This window comes from Cupressus sempervirens, chromosome 5, assembly GCF_028749045.1.
Source record: "Cupressus sempervirens isolate cs-2001-9-10 chromosome 5, ASM2874904v1, whole genome shotgun sequence".
Taxonomy (NCBI): Eukaryota; Viridiplantae; Streptophyta; class Pinopsida; order Cupressales; family Cupressaceae; genus Cupressus; species Cupressus sempervirens.
In genome coordinates, this window is record NC_143122.1 from 629,194,929 (window position 1) to 629,216,064 (window position 21,136).

General features: G+C 35.8%; 1 protein-coding gene across 2 annotated transcripts in view; it reads left to right on the plus strand.

Annotated features, from left to right (window-relative positions):
* Positions 1 to 21,136, plus strand: part of LOC149557472 (putative glycosyltransferase) — a 138,679-nt gene that overhangs the window by 39,943 nt on the left and 77,600 nt on the right. For both annotated transcript variants that reach the window (XM_089832126.1, XM_089832127.1), the window contains exons 2-4: positions 3,240 to 3,350; positions 3,521 to 3,576; positions 3,747 to 3,889. In XM_089832126.1, coding sequence (XP_089688252.1) covers positions 3,240 to 3,350; positions 3,521 to 3,576; positions 3,747 to 3,889 — 310 coding nt within the window. The remainder of the gene's footprint in view (positions 1 to 3,239; positions 3,351 to 3,520; positions 3,577 to 3,746; positions 3,890 to 21,136) is intronic.

The following is a 21,136-nucleotide window of genomic DNA, read 5'->3' on the forward strand; positions in this document are numbered from 1 at the left end:
ATTCCTATGCGCCATTATTTCTTCTTCCCTCCATATCCACCATTCAAATGAAGTTCTCTTCTCCCTTTTATACCTCATGGTCAGGGAAGTTGCAACTTTTTGTTGCATGCTTTTTAATCATTCGTTAAACTTAATTTAACTTTAATTATGTTATATTTTAATTTCGTTCTTCTATAATTATAATTATAATCTTAATTTTTATTCTTTTATATTTTACTTTTATCATTATTGTTTATTATTGAATCATATACCCAAAAGGGGAAATTACAAAAGCTTCTAGTCACTTTTCTTTTACAATTCTGCTCAATTCAATACTAGTCATGCTTACATTTCGTTGAACATGATATCATATATAATCCAAAGCTGAAACAAAAACTTGAAGTGAACTTCTTAGTACAAGCATCAGCTACTAGTTTGAATCCTCAAAGCCATGCAACATTGACTCTTCATCTCCAATATATCTCAACCCATATTGAGTGTGCCTTTGAAGTATTAGAGAACGGCATTGCAATATTCTACTGAAATTTGCTTGGCTCAAATATGATTTGGCTGTATGTATTCTATACAAAATGTTTTGTTTCAGAAAGTGCCCCTTTCCTCCATGGACCGTGCCCTAGATCAGGAACCCAAGCTTAGGGTTCATTAATAAACAAAATGAAATGAGCAATGAAATCACAACATAACATGCCTACAATACAGGCATGTTAATCAATGCCATTAACCGCATACATTCCGACCACTTTGGTGCTTTTTGTCGTGCCCAGACAATTTTCACTTTCCTTATCATTAGGCAATGCCGACCAAAAGGTTTTCGATAAACTTTGATATAAATTTAATATGATCCCTTTTTAAATTTCAAATGCCAAGAACTCCAAGTCACTTATAGTGACTATTCTAATAGAAATGATCTATAGGGAATATGAATATAATAGTGATGTGATATAACTAAAGAACAAAACCAATCGGAAATAGTTCATATTTCTCTGCCATGACAAATGCAAATTTACGAAGTATATAAACTGACTGTGCAACATCCTTATTATATCCAATTTTCTTTTCTGAATGCATCATCAAGTATGATCATGAATGTATGATCAAATTATGTATTCAGTGTCACTGTAAATAGGATCATCTGATGTGTATCTTGACTTGAATGTCGAATGCAATATGCAAGTCATTAATCAATGTATCTCAATGTCAAATGTATGTCTTGAATGTCAATGCTCATGCTATAATGGCAGTCATCCTATCACGGTCATGAAGATGTACCCAATGTATCAGAGAACCAAAATCAAATGACAAAACTGTCATGCATCAAATCACATATCAAACTGATCATTGCCATGTATGTCTGAAAATCAAGTATCATGTACCAAGTAATGAGCATGGAGCTATTTAGTGTTGTGTCATCAAGGACGATAGAGTTGGGAGCAACAGTGATGTTATCATGTTATTTTATTCCACTTTATGTGGTGCTTCCACTTTTAGTGCGCTCATCACCTCACCACCTTCTACCTCTAGTGGATGTTCCACACATACTTTATTCCACTTTGGAGGATGATACACTTGTAGTGGACATGTGACTCCACTTATTCTCCTTAGGTGGGTGATAAGTTGTCTCTTGGTTATCATGTAATAAGATTACACCACTTGTCATAATTTTATTCTTTCCTCTGTTTGGACCTTTTGAAATGGTAATTGATTGATGTTTACAATGGAGAAGCAAAGCTCCATTTACAAGATATACAAGAATGGTGTTTCTAAGTGAAACGATCGTTAACTGAAGCCAAAAAAGAAACTAACAAATCTAACTAAAGTAAATCGAGTGACCATTAAATTAGAAATATAACAATATTACTTTGATACCTTGGTCTACTAAATCAAGGGTCTGCTACGTACTATCATTGATTGTATTGCATTCTTGGTGAGAATACAGTTTTTCCTTGTCATATTCATTCTCTCTTGTTTTTGTGCTTTTGATTAGGCCTCTAGATCTTGGGTGGCTATCTCCGATTCTCCATAACCAAATCATACAGCATGAATAAATATAATGTAGGAAATTAAAAGATTAGGAGCTACTTCCATAAGATATGAGTGCTGCCCTTTGACAAGGCCTTCCAGTAGCTTGCCACAAAACGCTTAGAAACTTGCCACTAACTCTCAGGCTTGCAAGGAAAGCTTTGACATAATAAAACAAGAGTTCTTGATTGTTTGTATGTGTATTTGTGGTAAAGGTTCTTTTGGTGGCATTTGAAAATTTGTGTGTGCCAAGGTTTGTGTGGCCTTGAATGCCTTAATTTGGGCTTGAAAGAAGCTTCCTTCTGACCTCATTAGTGGTGCTTCCCTTGATCCTGTTGGAAGCTTTGCTCCTCAACACTGCCTAGTGGTATCGCCCCCCGACATTGCTAGAGGTTTTGCTTCTTGACCTTGCTAGCGGCTTTTCCATTAGACCCTTGTGAGGGGAACTGCCCCAAGACTCCACTGGAGGCCATGGCTCTTAGAACCCCGCTTTGGTATAAAAAAGTCAAAATTAGAAGATATTTTTTGGCCTATATTTTCTGGGAAAGAGATATGCAGTTGTATTTAATAATCAGAGCCCTGCTTTGATTTTAAAAAGCAAATAATGAAAATCAGGGCTCATTTTTTCTTGAGGTGAAAACTTAAAAATGTTAATAAGTATATATAATTTATAACCATACTCTGTGAAGTGAATCAAACTTTCTTTTTGATCTATAAATGGAGACAAAACTAGTTAGAACTTCTGTAACTACAGTTTATTTTACTCTTTATGTTTTTAGAAAATTTAAAAAGTTTTTGATGTCTCTTGAATCCAACTAAAATTTTAAACCTTTTTAGTCTGAGTTTTTGAACTGTGCATGAAAGATGTATTGGCCTGACCATTGGATAAACAATTCATTTGAAATTTCAGAAATTTTTATTAAGATTAACCAACCAGACATAGCAAATTGATATTGAATTCAAACAAGGTTTTTCCAGCCATTTTATTAGGTGTACCAACGTTTACATCTTATTATCAATCTAATCATAAAATTATTATGTATCTCCCTAATATACCATTTTGACTGTATTCTTAGTTATTTACACAAGTAATATGATTATTTACACAAGTAATATGAACTGAAATTTGAAGTTTTATACGTAGCAGTCTATGGTTGCAAGTAAGATTGAATTCTCAGGAGTGATTTCTGATTTGCAAATCTCGATTCTTGTATTTACAGTGTGCTATATGTATTTTGCAATGAGGAACCACTTTGGATGAAGTTTTGTTTGAATAACTTTGAAGGACCTCTTCGATACAAAGGTTCTTGGAAGAAAACCACATTGGAACAGTAAGTATTTCAAGTTCACAACTGACTAGATATTTTTTCATTTCTTTTTAATTAAATCTACAGAAGATTCTTATATGAGGAAACCTACAATAAATAATAACTCTATCCCTGGGCTAGTTTCCTTACTTTTAGCAACCAGTTGATACATTTATTTTACTTTTGTTTTTCAGACTTTGTGTTACAAAGGACACTTCAGAAACCTCCAGAAGGCCTCTTCATTTTGAAGGTGAAAAGTATTCAAATTGTTGATCTTAATTTACCGTTAGTATATGATTGGTGTAATATGTAAAATGGCTAACTTTAACTATAATTTTATTATTTTATATTCGCATTGGGTTCTTGTGTCTTTTGCTTATTTATTGCTGGGCAATTTATATTTTATTGTAAATTATGCAGGGTTCAATTCTTTATTTCTATACAGGCGATGGTACCGATGCCATGTTACATTTGAAAGTTTTTCATTTGATAATGGAGCTATAGAAAGAAGAGGAGACATCTCTAATGAGGAGTTCCACTTACAATATGATGGAAAAAAACCGGTCACTCTTCAATGCTTATCTCTTTTTGGGAACTTGTTACTTTTAGAACACTCAGTTTTTTGCGAAATGTGTAAACTATTGGACAGATAAAGTTTGTAAAGGTGTTTGGTACAAATGGTTTAATCTAATACATGTTGAAGAACTTTCCTAAGTCTCAACTTGTGTTATAAGCTTCTGTAATGTATTATTATTTTGAGTCACGTTATTCATTTCTATAGCAGAAACCTGATTAACTGAAGTGATGCACAAGTAATGAATGATTTTCCTGGATTTATTAATTTCCATTAGTGATTAAGCACATATGGAGCCTCATCTTGGCTAGTGTTAAACTGTTTTATCTCTTCACTTACCAATACTACTACTTCTACAGATGTATCTGGTAAAGATAAGTTCCGTGCACAGGTTGCTGAGTTTGTTCAACAATTAGAGCTGAATCGCTTTTTAAAATTAAACTTAAGTAATTGGTTATCCCTTCTAACATCCGCTTTTTCCAGGTCTTAACTAACAACTAACTTATCAAAGAAATATAGTTATTACTTCATTTTCATAGGGAGACAGTTATATCAGTTATGTACATGTGAATGAGATTAACGATTACAATTAGTTAAACGAAAATTTCATAACTAACAATTGAAGTCACTATTAATGAATTTACTAAGGAAATTAAATATCTACACGCCTTAGAGTTTCGAAACTGAAACCCGTCTAGGGATGCTTCTACAAAACCTAGGTTAGTCCATAAATACCACTTAGGAACAAATAACAATTACCATCAAATACCACTTTATCAATTAGGGCATCAAATATCATTGTATCATTTAGGGCATCAAATATCATTGTATCATTTAGGGCATTGGATACCACTGTATCATTTAGGGCATCAGATACCACTGTATCACTTAGGGGATCAAATACCACGGTATCATTTCATTTTCTTTCTATTGCTAATTACGGCAATGACATACAGTTAGAAGGTACACTCATATTCATTATCAAAATGAAAGACAGAAATATCAATCCATTAGATAAACTCATCTCTTGTATATAGATATATTCCATGTTTTGTTGGAAGATCAACCGATCTAACTAATTACATTGACGAGAAGAATTGCTTTCATTTAAGGAAATAACTGAAACGATGATATAAACTGACCCATCTTATCTTCTACTTGTATAAACATCATTGAGGTAAAATACCTGTTTCCAACAAACGTTTGAATGCATAATTTATCTTTGTTTGATGCACATCTCGACATCTTGTGGAGAGGGGAAACATTGTCAGGGGCTTAACCTCCCTACCATGGACCTTAAACTTATTCTCACATTTTCTCTAACTAGAAAGGCCCTCCCTACCTGGAATAGACTTGGAACACCTTGTCAGCCACTAAGCATCCTGGTACTTAATCCCACTACTTGACTTGACAACAGAGTATATAATTTGGACAACATGAGCTATGTAATGATTCTTTTAAAATGTAATAAATTTATTGAATTGCTTCTGATTCTGGTTTCATGTTCTTGCAGATTTTTTCTCACCTCTTTACCCTTTTTCTTGGCTATCTAGCCAGGTGAGTCCTAGGTGTTAGATCTCTGAGCAATTCAACTCCTTCGTTGAACTTTAGCTGGTGAAAAGAATAATTTAATCTCATTATTGTCATAATGCACCTCTTATGTTCCAAGAACTTCTTCTTAAGGATTTACAAGAAATAGATTGATTATGAAATCCGACTGCAGACAAGAGGCGTCTTGGCATAACAAATACATTGGATTCAGTCTTAATCAGGAAAAGACAGATTCAACAATTATACTAATCAAATATACAGTCAACAATGAGACATCGAATTACATCTGCAATTTTGAATTCATACAAAAACAATATGAACATGGAAAAGCTGATCATGTAACCTGATCAAATAAAGTATGGAGCTCGAATTGATTTTCGCACAGATGACTCTCTGAAATACGTCTCCCAATGCTAAGTTCAACCAGGTAAGACTATGACTCGGGTTGTCCTCAAGCAAAAAGTAGTAAATAGGAAATGAGGAGAAAGATTGGAAGTAAAGGTAGTAATGCAGACTCGGGTTTTTCTGCTCTCCCCACTTGTATATAAAAGAAGACATTCGAAAAATATAAAGGCTTCCAAGAAGTTGTGAGTCTTGAGCAGTTATAAAAAGGAAAAAAAATCAACTCCTTGAATCATCGATAAAAGATGCCAAGTGTACATTCTCGCCTCTTATAAAGATAAATATTTATGAGGAAGAATTCGAATGTTAATAACTCAAAAAGAATGATTTATAATTTATATTTGCACATATATATACACACACACACACACACATATACATATAATTTAGAAAGGTGGCATCATATTATTATTTGCCCAAGGTTGTACCTACTAAGGTATGCATATCTAAATATATGTATCACCTTGGAAGATTATTTTATTTCCACAACTTCTTAAGGTATAAGCATATTTAGGTATACGTATTTTAATAGATATGAGCTTGTATAAATTAATACTATGGTGGCACCCTACTTTTTATACCTATGTGCACGTATATATATGTATGTATGTATTATTTGAAGTGATGAGATGTCAATATAAATCATTAAAGGTATGTATTTTGATTAAGTTAAAATGTTAAAATGTTTTAAAGATTATCCAATAGCTCATGCGTGTCCAATGTGTGTATCCTGTTATGCAGTCGCTAGGTCCTCAACCGTGGTGATTCAAGATTCGTACCCATTTGCCTAGTAATGGTGATGCCCTTGTGCCCAATTCTTTTTTGACAAAGCTTCCACCCCTTTGACGTGCTCCCTACAAGGAATTTCTTGACAGTTAAATCATATTACCTTAACAAGTTATTAATCATAAATGATCATAATGGCTAACCGCCTTTTCAATTCCATAAATTCATGATAAATAATCAACTATTTGAAATAGCTTTAAAATATCATCACAATGGTTAACTAGCATGTTATCGTCATATGAAATTATGACGACTAACCATTTTACCGTTTCACAGGATTATAACAAATTTTAACTGTCAATTGACTTCATGTGAACCTCAACGGCTATATGAATATTTTAAATTGGGTAAAAAATTGGGATGTAACATCCCTTGGAAACAAAACTCTTTTAATTTGCCTTTGCAATCTGGCTGTTTCCACAAGTAGTCGAGAGCATATGCTGCAATCAGATAGAGAAATGGGGTATCCTTTCTAAGCGGATCTTTGTGAAATGCTAGCTTATGAAAGAGCTTCATTTATAGAAGCTCTTGCAAAGGTTCATGAAAAGAGAGATTCCACTGGGCAGCAAAAGGGGCCAAAGCTTAATTAGCTCAACATATATCCAGGATGAAATGCCTTTCGATCCTGTCATAACCGTCAAAATCATTTAAGAGGATCTTTTGACTAGAATTGTGATCTTATTTGATGACGAATCTGGCTTAAGTAAAACGAGCTTTCTCTTTCTTGACAATCATCTTAATCAGATACTTAAGCCATCTAGCCAATGCTTTTGCTATGGTTTGTAGGTGACATTATTTAGAAGAGTTTATCTTCTGCCCTCCTACATATTCTCTTTTCAAACCTTTAGGAATATGTTTGGTAGGGTTGATATTGATAAGCTCCCCATAGTTCCACTGCCAATAGATTTTTGGCACGTTCTCAAATGTGTTTAGCTAATTATATTCCACAATGTCTTGCAGAACTCTATTGGAAGATCATCAAGGCCAAGAGGCTCCTATTCTTGAGATCCTTTCATCTAGCTCTATCTCACTAGAGAAAATAATTCTTTCATAAGTTTTGACCTTTGGAGAGATAACTTGTTTGACTTTTGCTATCTCCATAGAAGTACCCTTTCAAGGGCTACAGCCCAGTAATCTAATAATTCTCTGGAAATGATCATGAAATATATGACAAAATTGTAACTTATCCTTCATATGATTTTCTTGGGGATTTCAAAGTACGAAAATCCTCTCTGATTTTTTCTTTCTTTTGACTTTAGTAATGGAAATAGAAAACAAAAGAACTCCTTTATCCTTCCACTTCCTTTGGATGGCAATGCATCTGCCCATCATTTGGCAGCATTACAAATATATGAGTACATTGATTGGATCTGATAGCTAATTAGTAGTGTCAAAATCTATGGTATACATAAAATAGTGCCTAGACCTTTTAAAATTTTAAATCTAATCTATATATCCCACAAACTGATTTGCTACTTTTTTATAGAGTAATCTTGTGTTAACTGTCCAAGCTTTGCAACTACTTCTTACTCTTCACATGCTCCTTTTTCATACACTCCCTTATTGTCAATAGATGGACTGCAACTGGAAAAAATAAGGTAAATTCTAAATAACCCTCACAAGTTCAAGCAACCTCCAATCCCATCTGTATATTCAAATCCTTCACTTCCACATAGCTGTGACTAGATTTTGTGGTGGATAATCCTTCAATACCCAGGTACCCATCTCCATTATTAGGGGCCAGCAACAAGACATAATGATTCCTTGTGCCCTCATGCAGAAAAAATAACATTATACTGTTTGAAATCTTATAAAAGGATGACATTCAAAACGCTCTTGCATGGAAACATAAAATTAATGAGTCAACCAACATCATAAAAAAATCTACACTTTACCAATTTATGATTTGCATGCAAAACTTTTAAAAGTTGTTGCATGTAGAGCCTCTAGAAAATATGATCGTGTAGTACAATTCCTTCTTTCTTCACATCTTTAGCTCAATTGCAAATCCTGTGCATACCCTCCATACATTGACTAGGGAGAATTCTTTGTCTAGAATCAATGTTGAAGTGTTTCTGTCCCAGGGCTGCAAAAAATTGCTTACTTCCCCAATGGAGGTTTCAAGAAAACGCCAAATGAGAAGAGAAATCCATATTAATGGAGATAACTCCTTATAGGCTCCTTTTTAAAAACCCCTTTAAGGGATCTTTCTAGAACTTATATTTTTTGACCATTAAATAACATTCTAAAAACTCGTTTAACTCTTCATAAAGGGACTTTATTTTAGTTTACTATTGAACCTTAAGAGCCACTTTATAATTAAAATTAACTATGTTTCTGCACAACCACCAAGCTGCAGATAATAGTAAAATCAGCCAATGTGAATTTTGACCATGCTTAAACAACCTTAAAAGAGAAAGACATCCATCGTAAATGAAGATTGGCACTTTTCAATAATAACTGTGAAACACAGTGAGATGGATAATTGAATGATTATTATTGAGAAATGAGGAATAGTTTCCAGCCAAACTAGGCTTCAATCTCAAGAAGACAAATTGTACTCATCTTGTCAGTAGTAGCAAAAGTCTCCTCATTGTCAATGCCCTTCTGCTATGTGAATCCTTGAGCTTAGAGCTACCAACCTTGCTTTTATTTATCCAAGTTACATCTGCATGATACTTGACCTTTTAAACCCATTTGCAGCTGATATGTTTCTTTCCAGGAGGAAGATTAGAAAAGACCCGAGTGTTATACCTTTAGCTGATACTCCATAGATTTTTCCCATTCTAGAATACCTTTAGCATTTCAATATGTTTGAAGCTCATAAATGCTGTGGATGTTAGCCATAAGAGCAACATCTGGGCCATTTAGGCTGGAGGGGAGAAGTACCAACATCTGGCCTAGGACAAACAACATCTTCTGAGGAGGCTGGAACAAAATTATTTGTAGGCAGATCCTGAGGAAAATCAGGTGGTGCCATATCATGACTGGTAGTCTCCTCATCTTTAGAGTCAGAATGAAGTGAGGCTCTCCCATCAAGCGAACCAAGGGGAAGACGAACACCCACATCAAAGGCCTTCACATGTTGATCCTTCGGACTAGTAGTAGAATGAAATGGACCAGTAGTCTCGACTCTCACCAACCATGACATCGTGATTGAATATGCGATGATTTGTGTCCATGTCAATCAACCTGTTTGCCTTGTGGTTGTTTCTATAATCAGTAAACATAAGTTTCTAGCCCTTGGAATCCAGCTTGGCATTCTTGGCTTCTAGATTTCATACATGAGTTGTTAGAACCAAAGACTTAGACTTGCATCATAACCAAGCTTCTTCAAGAGTCATCTTCTTGACATCCCGTGTAGGTGACCGGTTCAGAAGATAGACTTGCTTCAGCCCAATATGTCTTAAGAACATTTCTATGTTCCATCGTAGAATGAGCCATTTCAGTAATGGTACAATTTCTATGTTCAACGACATCATTATTTTGAGGGGTGTTTGGTGTGGTGAGTTGACGCTTAATGCCACATGTAACACAAAAAGTGGAGAAGTCAGATGAACAGAACTCCCCCATTATTTTACCTTAGAGTACCAATTTGAGAAGCTGGCTCTCTCACAACTGAGGCTGTAAACTACTGAAATGTACTGAACACATCATATATATTCAAAAATTTTCCCACATGTTTTTAACTAAAATCATCAAAAAATATTTAGGAGTACCTGGACCTAGTAACAAGAGTTTTCAGTGGTCCACAGACATCAGTGTGAACTAATTTGTAATGTCCCAAATTTATTGTAGTGACAATAATTAAATAAATTTTTATTAAGTTGTCGGAAATGGATGAAATATTTTTAATCATGACTTAATATTAATTAATTTAATCAAGTAAAGACAAACAATAAAATTGACTGTCACTTTATAAATATTTCCCTCAAAAGTTCAATATAAAAAATAAAAAGAGGGAAAATATGAAGACAAAAGAAATGGAATGTCAAGAGGCAGGCGGCTGGAAGGTCAAGAGTTTTCCTGGAGAAGGCTATTAAAGATCAAAGGGAGAACTTTTAGAGGATGTTCAGTTATCATGCATTTGCATTGGTTAGATTTCTAGAGACGAAAACCTTTAGGATTTTGTCAGATGAGCTGGAGGGAAACTTGGTTCCTTCGAGAGTGGTAGATTTGTGACAGAGCCCACATTTGGGCTAAATTGTGAAGTGTATGTTGGAACGCAAAATTCTAAGGTTGAATTGTTTCATAAAGATTATCCAAAAATATTATTTTTTGAATATTATATTGCCACAGGTGTAAAACGACTATGCATTTTGAATATATATTTGCTAAAGATTTATACCAATTTACCAAATATTATATTGAATCTTTTTGTCAATGAACAGTTAAGGGAACGGGAAAACAAAGTAATGAAAACAAAAGACAAACAGGTGATTGATGAGCTTGACCAAATTCAGGAAATCTTTGACTTGTAACAGTATCCTAAATTCGTATTTTCAGAATCAAGACAACAGGATAGTGGGCCTAAGTTGGATAGAAGGAATTCTTTTCAGATTGTAGATAACCCTCTTTGTGTGTTGAGTGTTGTTTGGACATTTGATAATCCACTCTTTGAATTGGATGATGGAGCACTTCTTGAATTTGATTATACAATTGAAATGCGAGATTCAAATTTGGTGTATAAGTTTGAGTTGGGACCAGTGGATTTGCCTGTTGGACCACACTCAGTCCCTTGAAACTTTACATCTTATAGTGGACCTTGATGGAATGGATAGTGATCTTGGCGATGAGTCAGTGAGTGGATCAGCCACTCAGGAGTTGACTGTGCTTAGTTATGAGGGTATTTTCCTTGCACCTTAGGATATGTCATCCGCTTCTTTTGATAGGTAAGTGGTTTGTTTTTTACATGGTAACTTTTATTTCTTGGATCCTTCACAGATTAGCGATGATCCTAGTCTATATTTAATGGCACTTCCTGATTCTTCTTTGTTTACATCTGTGATTCAACCATATGGGAGTGTGAGGAGACATGCTTATTTGTTGGATATCTTTTCTATGCTTGGGAATAGTGAAACCATCGATATTATTCTTATTATAGGACTGAGGTACATCAGATTCATTTGGTGGCCTGATATCTATATCTACTCCTTTTAGCCAGATAGACAGATTGGTTTGGAATTCGAGTACTGACATGATTGGTGCACTATATTTTGCAAATCCTGATGAGTTGCTTCACAACTCCAGGCATGGTGATGATTACATCGGAGTAGTGCAGCGGATTAGTGGAGCAACATTTCTGAGGTTTGTATGGGATCTTTGCATTTGGTTTTTGATTGGCAGGTGCAGATTGCTTGAGGTCAGGCAATTTTCAAGAAGGGAGGACTGTAATGTCTCAAATTTATTGAAGTGACAATAGTTAAATTTTATAAAATCTTTTGAAATGGATAAAATATTTTAATGATGACTTAATAATAAATAGTAATTAGTTTAATTAAAGTAAAGAAAAACAATAAAATTAAATGTCACTTTGTAAATATTTCCCTTAAAAGTTCAATTTAAAAATTAAAAGAGGGAAAATATGACGAGAAAAGAAAAAAAATGTCAAGAGGCAGGAATCTGGAAGGTCAAGAGTTTTCCTGGAGAAGGCTAGTAAATATCAAAAGGAGGATTTTCATATGGATGTTAAGTTATTTTGTATTGGTAAATTTGTTTGATGCATTTGCATTGGTTAGTTTGAGGAACTTGTCATAGGAGCTGAATAGAGATCTAGTTCTTCTGAGAGTGGTAGATTTGTGATGGAGTCTACATTTGGGCTAAATTGTGAAGTCTATGTTTGAAGGCAACATTGCAAGGTTGAATTGTTTCAAAAAGATTATCTAAAATATCATATTTTTTCGTGGGTGAAATATGGCTATACAATTTGACTAAGTTGCACGGGTACCTCCCCCGCACCAGGAAAAGTTCGAATTGGTTCATAGTTCTGGTCCAGTTCGGACATGGTTCAACCAGGGTACTGTTTTTTCCCTACGGGTTCAATCGGGTTCGAATTGGGATCGAACCCAGGCAGACCAACACCAAAAATTTCAAACCCAGTTCGAATCCACAAATTGGGGCCTGCAGACCGCTGGAAAGTGTTTTTTAGGCAATAATTAAATGTTTTTTGGCGTCCTTAACTATAAAAGTAATACCAGAGAAGAAGATTAAGAAGAAAAAGAAGATGAATATGAAGAAGAAGATGATGATTGAAGAACATAGGATATTAATAGATTTTCATTCCATTAGTTAAACAATGAACGTGAAACAATGATATAATTGAACTTGATATTTTAAATGTTTTGAATCTTTGTTGTTGAAGTTGATTGAACTATGTTACTATATGATGGTATGATCACTATGATTACAAATTTAACTGTTTATAGTGTTTTAAAGTTTTTGTTGTTTAAATGTGTTTATGCTACTATGCTACATTCTAATTTTAACTCATGCTTCATAAAAACGTATGTATATATATATTTATAATTTTTACATGTTTCTATACTAACGAACCCAAACCCCTTTCCAAAATTTTGTCGAACTTGTGAATCAGTTCTTGAACTTCGAACTTGGAACCGAACTCGAACCAGCAACTTAGAAATCTGAGTATATTTGGTGTTGGAAATTGATATCAATGTTTGCTAAAGTTGGAATTAAATATTCTGAGCCTAATTGTATCATGAATTGTGGGTCCCGTTTGTATAATATTCCCATGAGCATTTTATCTTGTCGTGAATTATGTTATTGAGGTTAACAAATAATATTTATTAATGTCAGAACTAAGCTTGTGAACACATGTAATCCAGAGCACTTTATTTTATCAGTTCACGAGATTAAGAGTGGGAGCTTAATGTTTGAATAATGAATTTAAAGCGTTGAAATCATTTTATGTGCGTTATAGTGAAGTCTGTGTGCCCACTTTGGGTGATATATTTCAATGGTAGTCGTAAGTTTAAAAGATCAATAAATGGGCAAATTGGAGATACCGTGATTGCCAAAGAGGGTTGTCTGTTTTGGTTTGAGCGGCAGTTGGAGAAACACATGTTGCTTCTGCTTCTTGCTTGGGTTGCTATTAGATGGCTCATCTTCAGAAGCACAAGACAATGTTGAATGACACTATGAGACACATTGGCCAGGCTATATAAGCCATGACATAAGAAAAGGGCTGTTCTTGATTCAAAATGCTTGCGGACTTTCTTGGACTGGGGTGCATTTCCGTTTTGGGTTGGCTCGGGCATAATTGTTAGTACGCAATAGTTAGTGCCCACAAGAAGCTGAGAACAAATACTATTGTGAATGCTTATTTCAGTGAATTGTGCCACTGCACATTAATTCCTCCAACATTGAATGCTTTCTGGAATCTGTTCTACTGTGGTTTCAATGAAAAATAATGAGCTGCTTCGTGCTAAAAGGTTGTCTGTATGGGAAAATAGTAAAGGTCCATCTTCTCTGTTGGAGGAAAGGATCTCATCTTTAACAGCATATAAGTATTGAAGACACTGCTGAATAGTCAATTCCAGGATATACCGTTGGATGTGAGAGCTGCAAAATGTATCCAAACATGGCATGGTACCCAGGTCTGTTCATGGATGAAAGAAGGTGAGCGAGATTAAGAAGCAGATTTGATTATCTAAGGAGCAGTGCCTTTGTATATCATTGTGGAGATTCAGTTTCATGTCAGCTGTTTATAGTAATCAAGTTTTAGAGACAAACACCTGGTGATGCCAGATACCAAAGTTGCACACTATATTTTGTAAGCTTTGACCTTTTGAATAAAAATAATTTTTTGTGTTTCATTTAAATGTCAGAATCAATTGGTCTATAGTACCTTATATCTTTTGGAAATTGATACTACTATTCAATGAATGTTATTCTTAAGTTTGTTTTCAAATCATTTATCACTTGCGAACTTTAAATTGCATTACAACCCTAAACAAACAAACTGAAGTAAATCAGCAAACTGTTTGACGAAATGTGTTGAGGAAGTCAGTGATAAATCTGAGTGTTATTGACATGCAATTTGTTTGATCAAATGCCTGAACCATGAATTTGTGATTTGTGTTAGTTTTCACCAACAATAGTCAGGGATATTGCACAATTGAAGTACCTTGGATGTTCGCCAAGATTTGCCATCCGAGAATGGTGTTCAATGCTGCTTCCTAGCTTGACGAGCTCCACAAAGCCCATGATTTTGGGGTTGGATCTTAGGTAGGCCAGCAACCAAAACCTCCTGAGATAACTGAGAGAGATAGTGCAGATTCAAGTTCTCATATCACTGTTGCTGTTTTTTAATTTGATGAAAGTACGCTGGGCTGCCATGGTTTGCTCATGAGAATCACTGGAATCAACAAGACTATAAGGATCATGATCCTCATGTCCCACAGAAACTGTAGATCGAGCCTCCCTATCAACAATGTTGTAGGTTTGTGAATTGAAAACAATATCCAATTTTGGAGAACGCCTCATGATCTAGCAATCTAAGAGAAGATTAAGTTCCATGCATAGAACATGGTATACATCGAGAAATATTAAATTTCTCCCTGTAGATTGAATTTTCTTGTTGCCCTTATCGACAACACTATACTGCTCTCCTCCTCCAAAGATCATTGAATCAAAGAATGCTTGTAATGTTGTGAAGCAATCCCAACAATGAGTAAATACCAAGAAGCCCCTAAATCTATATACCAAGCTGAAGATTTCACTAGATCTCTAGTCCTTTAAGACAAATAGGCGTAGAAAGAAGACTCTTTCTAATAAAAGTGCTCCGCAACATTTTCTTTGAGTTGTGACCCTCCCTACTTCTTTTGCTTAGAAGCCAACTGAAGTTGACAATTGACCTTCATGTTACCATACTTGTGGCAATAGCTGCAGTGAACCTTCTCTTTCTTCTTGCTCTCTTGAGGAATTGAGAACTTGTGCCGAGAAGATTGACCTTTCCCTTTGTCCTTAGCATAAGACTTGGCACCGCTACTAAACTATTGTTTCCAACAATCTTGCTGCAAAAGTTTGGTGTAAAGCCCAAAGAATTTCATATCAACATTAGTTAAGATAACTTAGGTAGATTCTTTAGAGTGATAAATAACATATCTTTCTCTCCATTCCTTGGCTAATCGCCTCCTTGGATCACAAATATCCTTAATCTTTGCTAGATGCTCCTGTAAGGATATTTTTTCATCCATCATGATGGAAAATATGTTTTAAAAAAAGAATAGTCTTCTCTTGTTGAAGGTTTGATGAAGGTCCTTAAAATGATCCTAGACTTCTTTAGCAATTTTTCAAATCATTTGTGACTGAAAGTTTGATGAGCATGATAGCTATCCAATTGTGCTCATTCCATTTTGGTAGATCTTTTTCAACAACAAAGGATGCGTAGACATGACTAGGAAAATTGCACAAGACACTAATACTCTAAGATAGTCAGCATGTGTTGCTTCCAAGTGTAATGATTCTTCCCATTGAATTCCTAACTGCTTTCAAGCATTATACTTGTCATAGATGCCATCACATACCTCAAGATCAAATTGGTGAACACACAAAAATCAAGGCACAAATCTCAATGCATAAAAAATTGAGACAAGTGTAGGCACAATTTTTAAGGCAAACAATTGCTAAAAAATAACATAAATTTCGAGGCAAAGTTCTTTTGATTAAAAATCTTGAAACCCTAGCTACATGTCAAGAGTCCACAAGGGTTTGAATACCCTTGCTCACAGTAACATAAAAATTGCCCTATTTTTTTTTTAAATTCTTCAAAAAATGCAAGACTAGCTCAAACATGTTAAGTTTGTTGTTGTAGTTAGATTGATTCGATCATGAGATACATTGTTGATGGCAAATCATCATTAGATAAATAAATAAATAAATAAATAAATATATATATATATATATATATATATATATATATATATATATATATATATATATCTTGTTGATGCCCCATTCCCCTATGTTCTATTTTCATGAGGATTTGTCCAATTCGCCACTCAGATTTCAGACCGAGGGAGACAAAATTGGAATGGCCGTACAATGCAGGGAGTGTTAGAAACTGATAAGATTAATAACTCAGAAAACTAGTGCAAAGAATAAATATCTAAACTATGAATGCAAATGATACAAAATCAAAATAGCATCATAGAGTTAGTCTCCAAGAGAGTAATGCAAATGCTGGAAGCAAAATACCATTAAGAGGATGCAAAAATAAGAGATCAAATACAAGCCAGGTAGCATGCTTATATAGGCTAGGAAGAGGGAGGAGGTGGCAACACCAACCAATGAGGAGCAACCATCTATTGGACTAAAGATAGCAAAGTATCTTCCCAAGATAGCTAATGGATGCTTACATGTAGGAAGGTGACACGTCACAACCATTCACCTAATAAGACATGCTTTATTAACCTAAGCGAGATTACTAAAAGAGTAGGAAAAACTTAGCAAAATAGGAAAAATAAAAAACTACACTAACACCCCCCCATAAGCGAAGCTTAGGTGGATGTAGAAATGGGTCCTGGCAACAAGGCCTGATCAGGTACCCAATACAAGAAAAAGAACTAGATGAAGGAAACTAAGCCTCCAATCTAGGAAATGTCCCAAAGAGAGGAACAAAAAAGAGCATGAAGCATCTCCAAAGCATGAAGCTGCAAACATTGTTAGAAGAAACTGCTGGAACCCCCACTGAAATAGTGCATGACCAGATAGAGAAGACAAAGTCTGAAGAGCTGATCAATCGAAGAGGTGACCTCCAAAGGTAGGAATGAATGAGTGTCTATATAGTAGATGGACCATCTCACCGAAATGCATAGGTGCCTAGCCATTGCATCCGCCTAGTACATAGGAACAAAAAATGAATACGTAGATCACTCAACCGAACCAAGGAAGCAATAGAGCCAACAGGTGAACCCCCCCATAATGCTGAACAGGGAGAGGGGTGACAGGAACACTGAAATGCAATGCCAAACACATCTGCAAGAAGAAGAATTAGGAACACCAATAGTGCAATAGAAGTACAAGCACAAGATAAAGGGCGGTGTCACCGATACACTGCATGGGCTAATGTCGTGGAAGAAAAATTCACTTGACAAAGGTGGATGAGCACAAAATGGCAAAACATCATGACCCCCCATGGCACTCAGTTGAGTACAAACAAACACAAGGTGTACAAGATCCCAGATATGCAAAAGCAGGCACTTTATCTTAGTGCGTTTACAGAAAAAGGCATGCAACAGAATAGAAGCATACAATGCTCAGAAGTCAGAAAGAAGAGTGAGCCAAAAGAACAGAAGAAGAGATTCCAGGACCTGTAGAATCCAAGTAATCTGCTAGAGTGCGAAAGTGCAAAACTCGAAGGAGAAAGAACCTGGAGCAGAATCTGGATAAAAGACCTTTGCAACTGAATAACTCACAGAACCAACTTTCCAACGATATCCGGCGAGCCTAGAAAAGAGTCCGAATGAGCAAGATATGGCTCCTGGAAAGCAAAATAGAACATTTGGCTTTGACTGCCAAAATAGGCAACCAAACTGTAGCAAAAATCAAAAAAACCTGTACCATCATCTCCGTCTCAGAACCAGCTTTCCGACGCATTTTTCGGATCGAAAAAATATGTCCGTATGCTCAAGTTACGGAAGAAAAACCGACAGGGCCTCCTCATGAAGAGCATATGCTAAAAGTAAAACTTGGACACAATAATCAAAGAAACAAATAGCACTATTGCGATCTACTCGAAAAATCATGCACTTTCAAAAAAAAATCGCCTCGATACGAGGTCGTATGAGAAAGTTATGATCCTTCGAAGTTTCCAAAACGAGAACTGTGCACAGTCACGGCTGAGAATCTGCAATTTCTGAAGAATTCATGCATGAAAATAAAAAAAACAACTCCACTAATGGATAGAGCACAAAAAAATAGCCAAGTTCATAACAAGAATCATCAAAATTGGAGTCCGTATGAGCAAGAATGAGACATTTGAAAACTGCGTTCAAATCTGCGACTGCCAACGGAGAGGGGTATGACTGTAGCTTTGCATGCTCGATTCTGCAAAATATACAGCTTGCATGCAAAATCTAAAAGATATCCAGATGGTTTTTCGGGGCTGCGAACAAAACCCAGAAAGCGTTTTTCTTTCTGATGTACAGAAGATGTTGCTGTAGTGTAAATTAAACGCCTTTAACAGTAAAAAACGGCTCCAAAAATCAAAAAACGACCCCAACAACCAGAATATGACATGCAAATGTTGGATCTGCTTCCTAAGTCCATCAATGGCATGCTGGAACCTGCAATACTGATTGAAAACTCCAAATATGCAAGTTGGTTGTCAGATTTGAGATTGAAACCCCAGAGAAAAACCGTTTTTGTCAAAACTTTTCTGATTCTCAGGATCATCCAAAGATGCAAGAGAAGAGCATACTTCGTTTTTCAAAAAACTCCAATAAAGTTTATTAACCGCTCCGAATCTCTCAAATAAGGAAACTAAAATCTACTCTTGCACATAGAAAAGCTCTGATACCATGTTAGAATCTGATAAGATTAATAACCCAAAAAACTAGTGCAAAGAATAAATATCTAAACTATGAATGCAAATGATACAAAATCAAAATAACATCATAGAGTTAGTCTCCAAGAGAGTAATGCAATGCTGGAAGCAAAATAGCATTAAGAGGATGCAAAAACAAGAGATCAAATACAAGCCAGGTAGCATGCTTATATAGGCTAGGAAGAGGGAGGAGGTGGCAACACCAACCAATGAGGAGCAACCATCTATTGGACTAAAGATAGCAAAGTATCTTCCCAAGATAGCTAATGGATGCTCACATGTAGGAAGGTGACCTCACAACTGTTCACCTAATAAGACATGCTTTATTAACCTAAGCGAGATTACTAAAAGAGTAGGAAAAACTTAGCAAAATAGGAAAAATAAAAAACTACACTAACAAGGAGGTCTGTACATGTGCCACACCAAGTTGGGAGGGGAAAGACAATATGGTGTATGTTGATGGCCGTACGGTGTGTGCCAAGGGAGTGTGGGCCGTATCGTAGAGGGGTATGGAGCTGGCTGTACGGTAGGAAGGAGTGGGCCGTAGGGTAGCTAGAGTGGGTGGTACAGTTGTTATGGGTGAAGCATAATGACTGCTGATATGATGGAAACAAGGGGATGGCTGTACCGTAGGCCTAGATGGTCGTACGGTACGGTGATGGGTAGATGTTCGGTGAGTTATGCTAAGCCACGATAACGGATGGTGTGCGGATCGAAGGGGAATGCTAGGTCCTGTAACCAAAAACTTATAGATCTGAATTCATGAAATAAATCTAAACAAGAATAAAGATTTGAACACAAATAACCTTCAATTAATATTTGCCAAAAGATGGTGCTCCGATTTGCCAGATCCGAGCTAAGTATTACAGGCAACGGAATAGGGTGAGGGCTGAGTCCCATCGAAACCGGAATAGCCAAATAGGGAAGGTCGTTCACTTCCGAAATGGTGAACAACAGAAAATCCCAATGGGAATTCATAGTACAAAGAAATAATCCAAAATGCATACCAACAACTACCTACATGTCGAGCTTAAATACTCGTCGGGTAAACCATCTGAGGGTGTATAAAGATAGCCGACGACCACACCTACCTACAGAAACAATTAAATTAAAAATGGGTATGAGATATATTAAATCAATCAGCCCATTAACAAGGTTTAATTAAATATATTTATTTAATGACGGGGACATTACAGTCCTCTTGTCCCAAAATTTATTTGTCCTCAAGCAAATGCAAATCCGATTCTAGGAAACCTACCGAAATCAACTTCTTCAGTTCCGAGTCAGGTACAAAGTTGATCTTATTGCCGAAGTAAATCATATCATCAGTAACTTTGTATCTTTCATCGTGCATATAGCCATCCATCATCTAACATGCAAAAGTGTTCTTGGAGTACTCGACCAATAGATGGGCCCGCCAATTATCCAAGAATGGGGTAAAGTGTTGACAATCATGTTTTTACTTGCAGCGTTTGGGATCATATCATGTTTTAAAATGGCCTCCATCTTCTTGATTGTGACTTCCTTTGATCCTTTATTTGACATTCCTCTTAGCAATACTTTGCCATCCGTCTCGAATGATAAGTCCATCCTTTTGAAACTTTGGGTGTACTGGTCAAGAGTTTGCAAGCACTGGATGCCCAATATGATATCAGTATCAACCAAATCTAGGACAAAGAAATCATTTGCCATGGTATAGTTTCCCACGAAAATTTGTAGACGTGGGATCACATGAGTGCAAGGTAAGAAGGTTCCTCCAATAACCTTAACCTCAAATCCTCCATGCTCTACTGCATGCAAACCCTTGCTAGTGGCCAAAGATGAATTTTTGAAGTTGAGTGTGGCGCCACTATCAATCATGATTGGGACTCGTTTCTCGTGAAGTGTGCTACAAACTCTGAAGATACTACTTCCAGCCGTTGTAGTGAG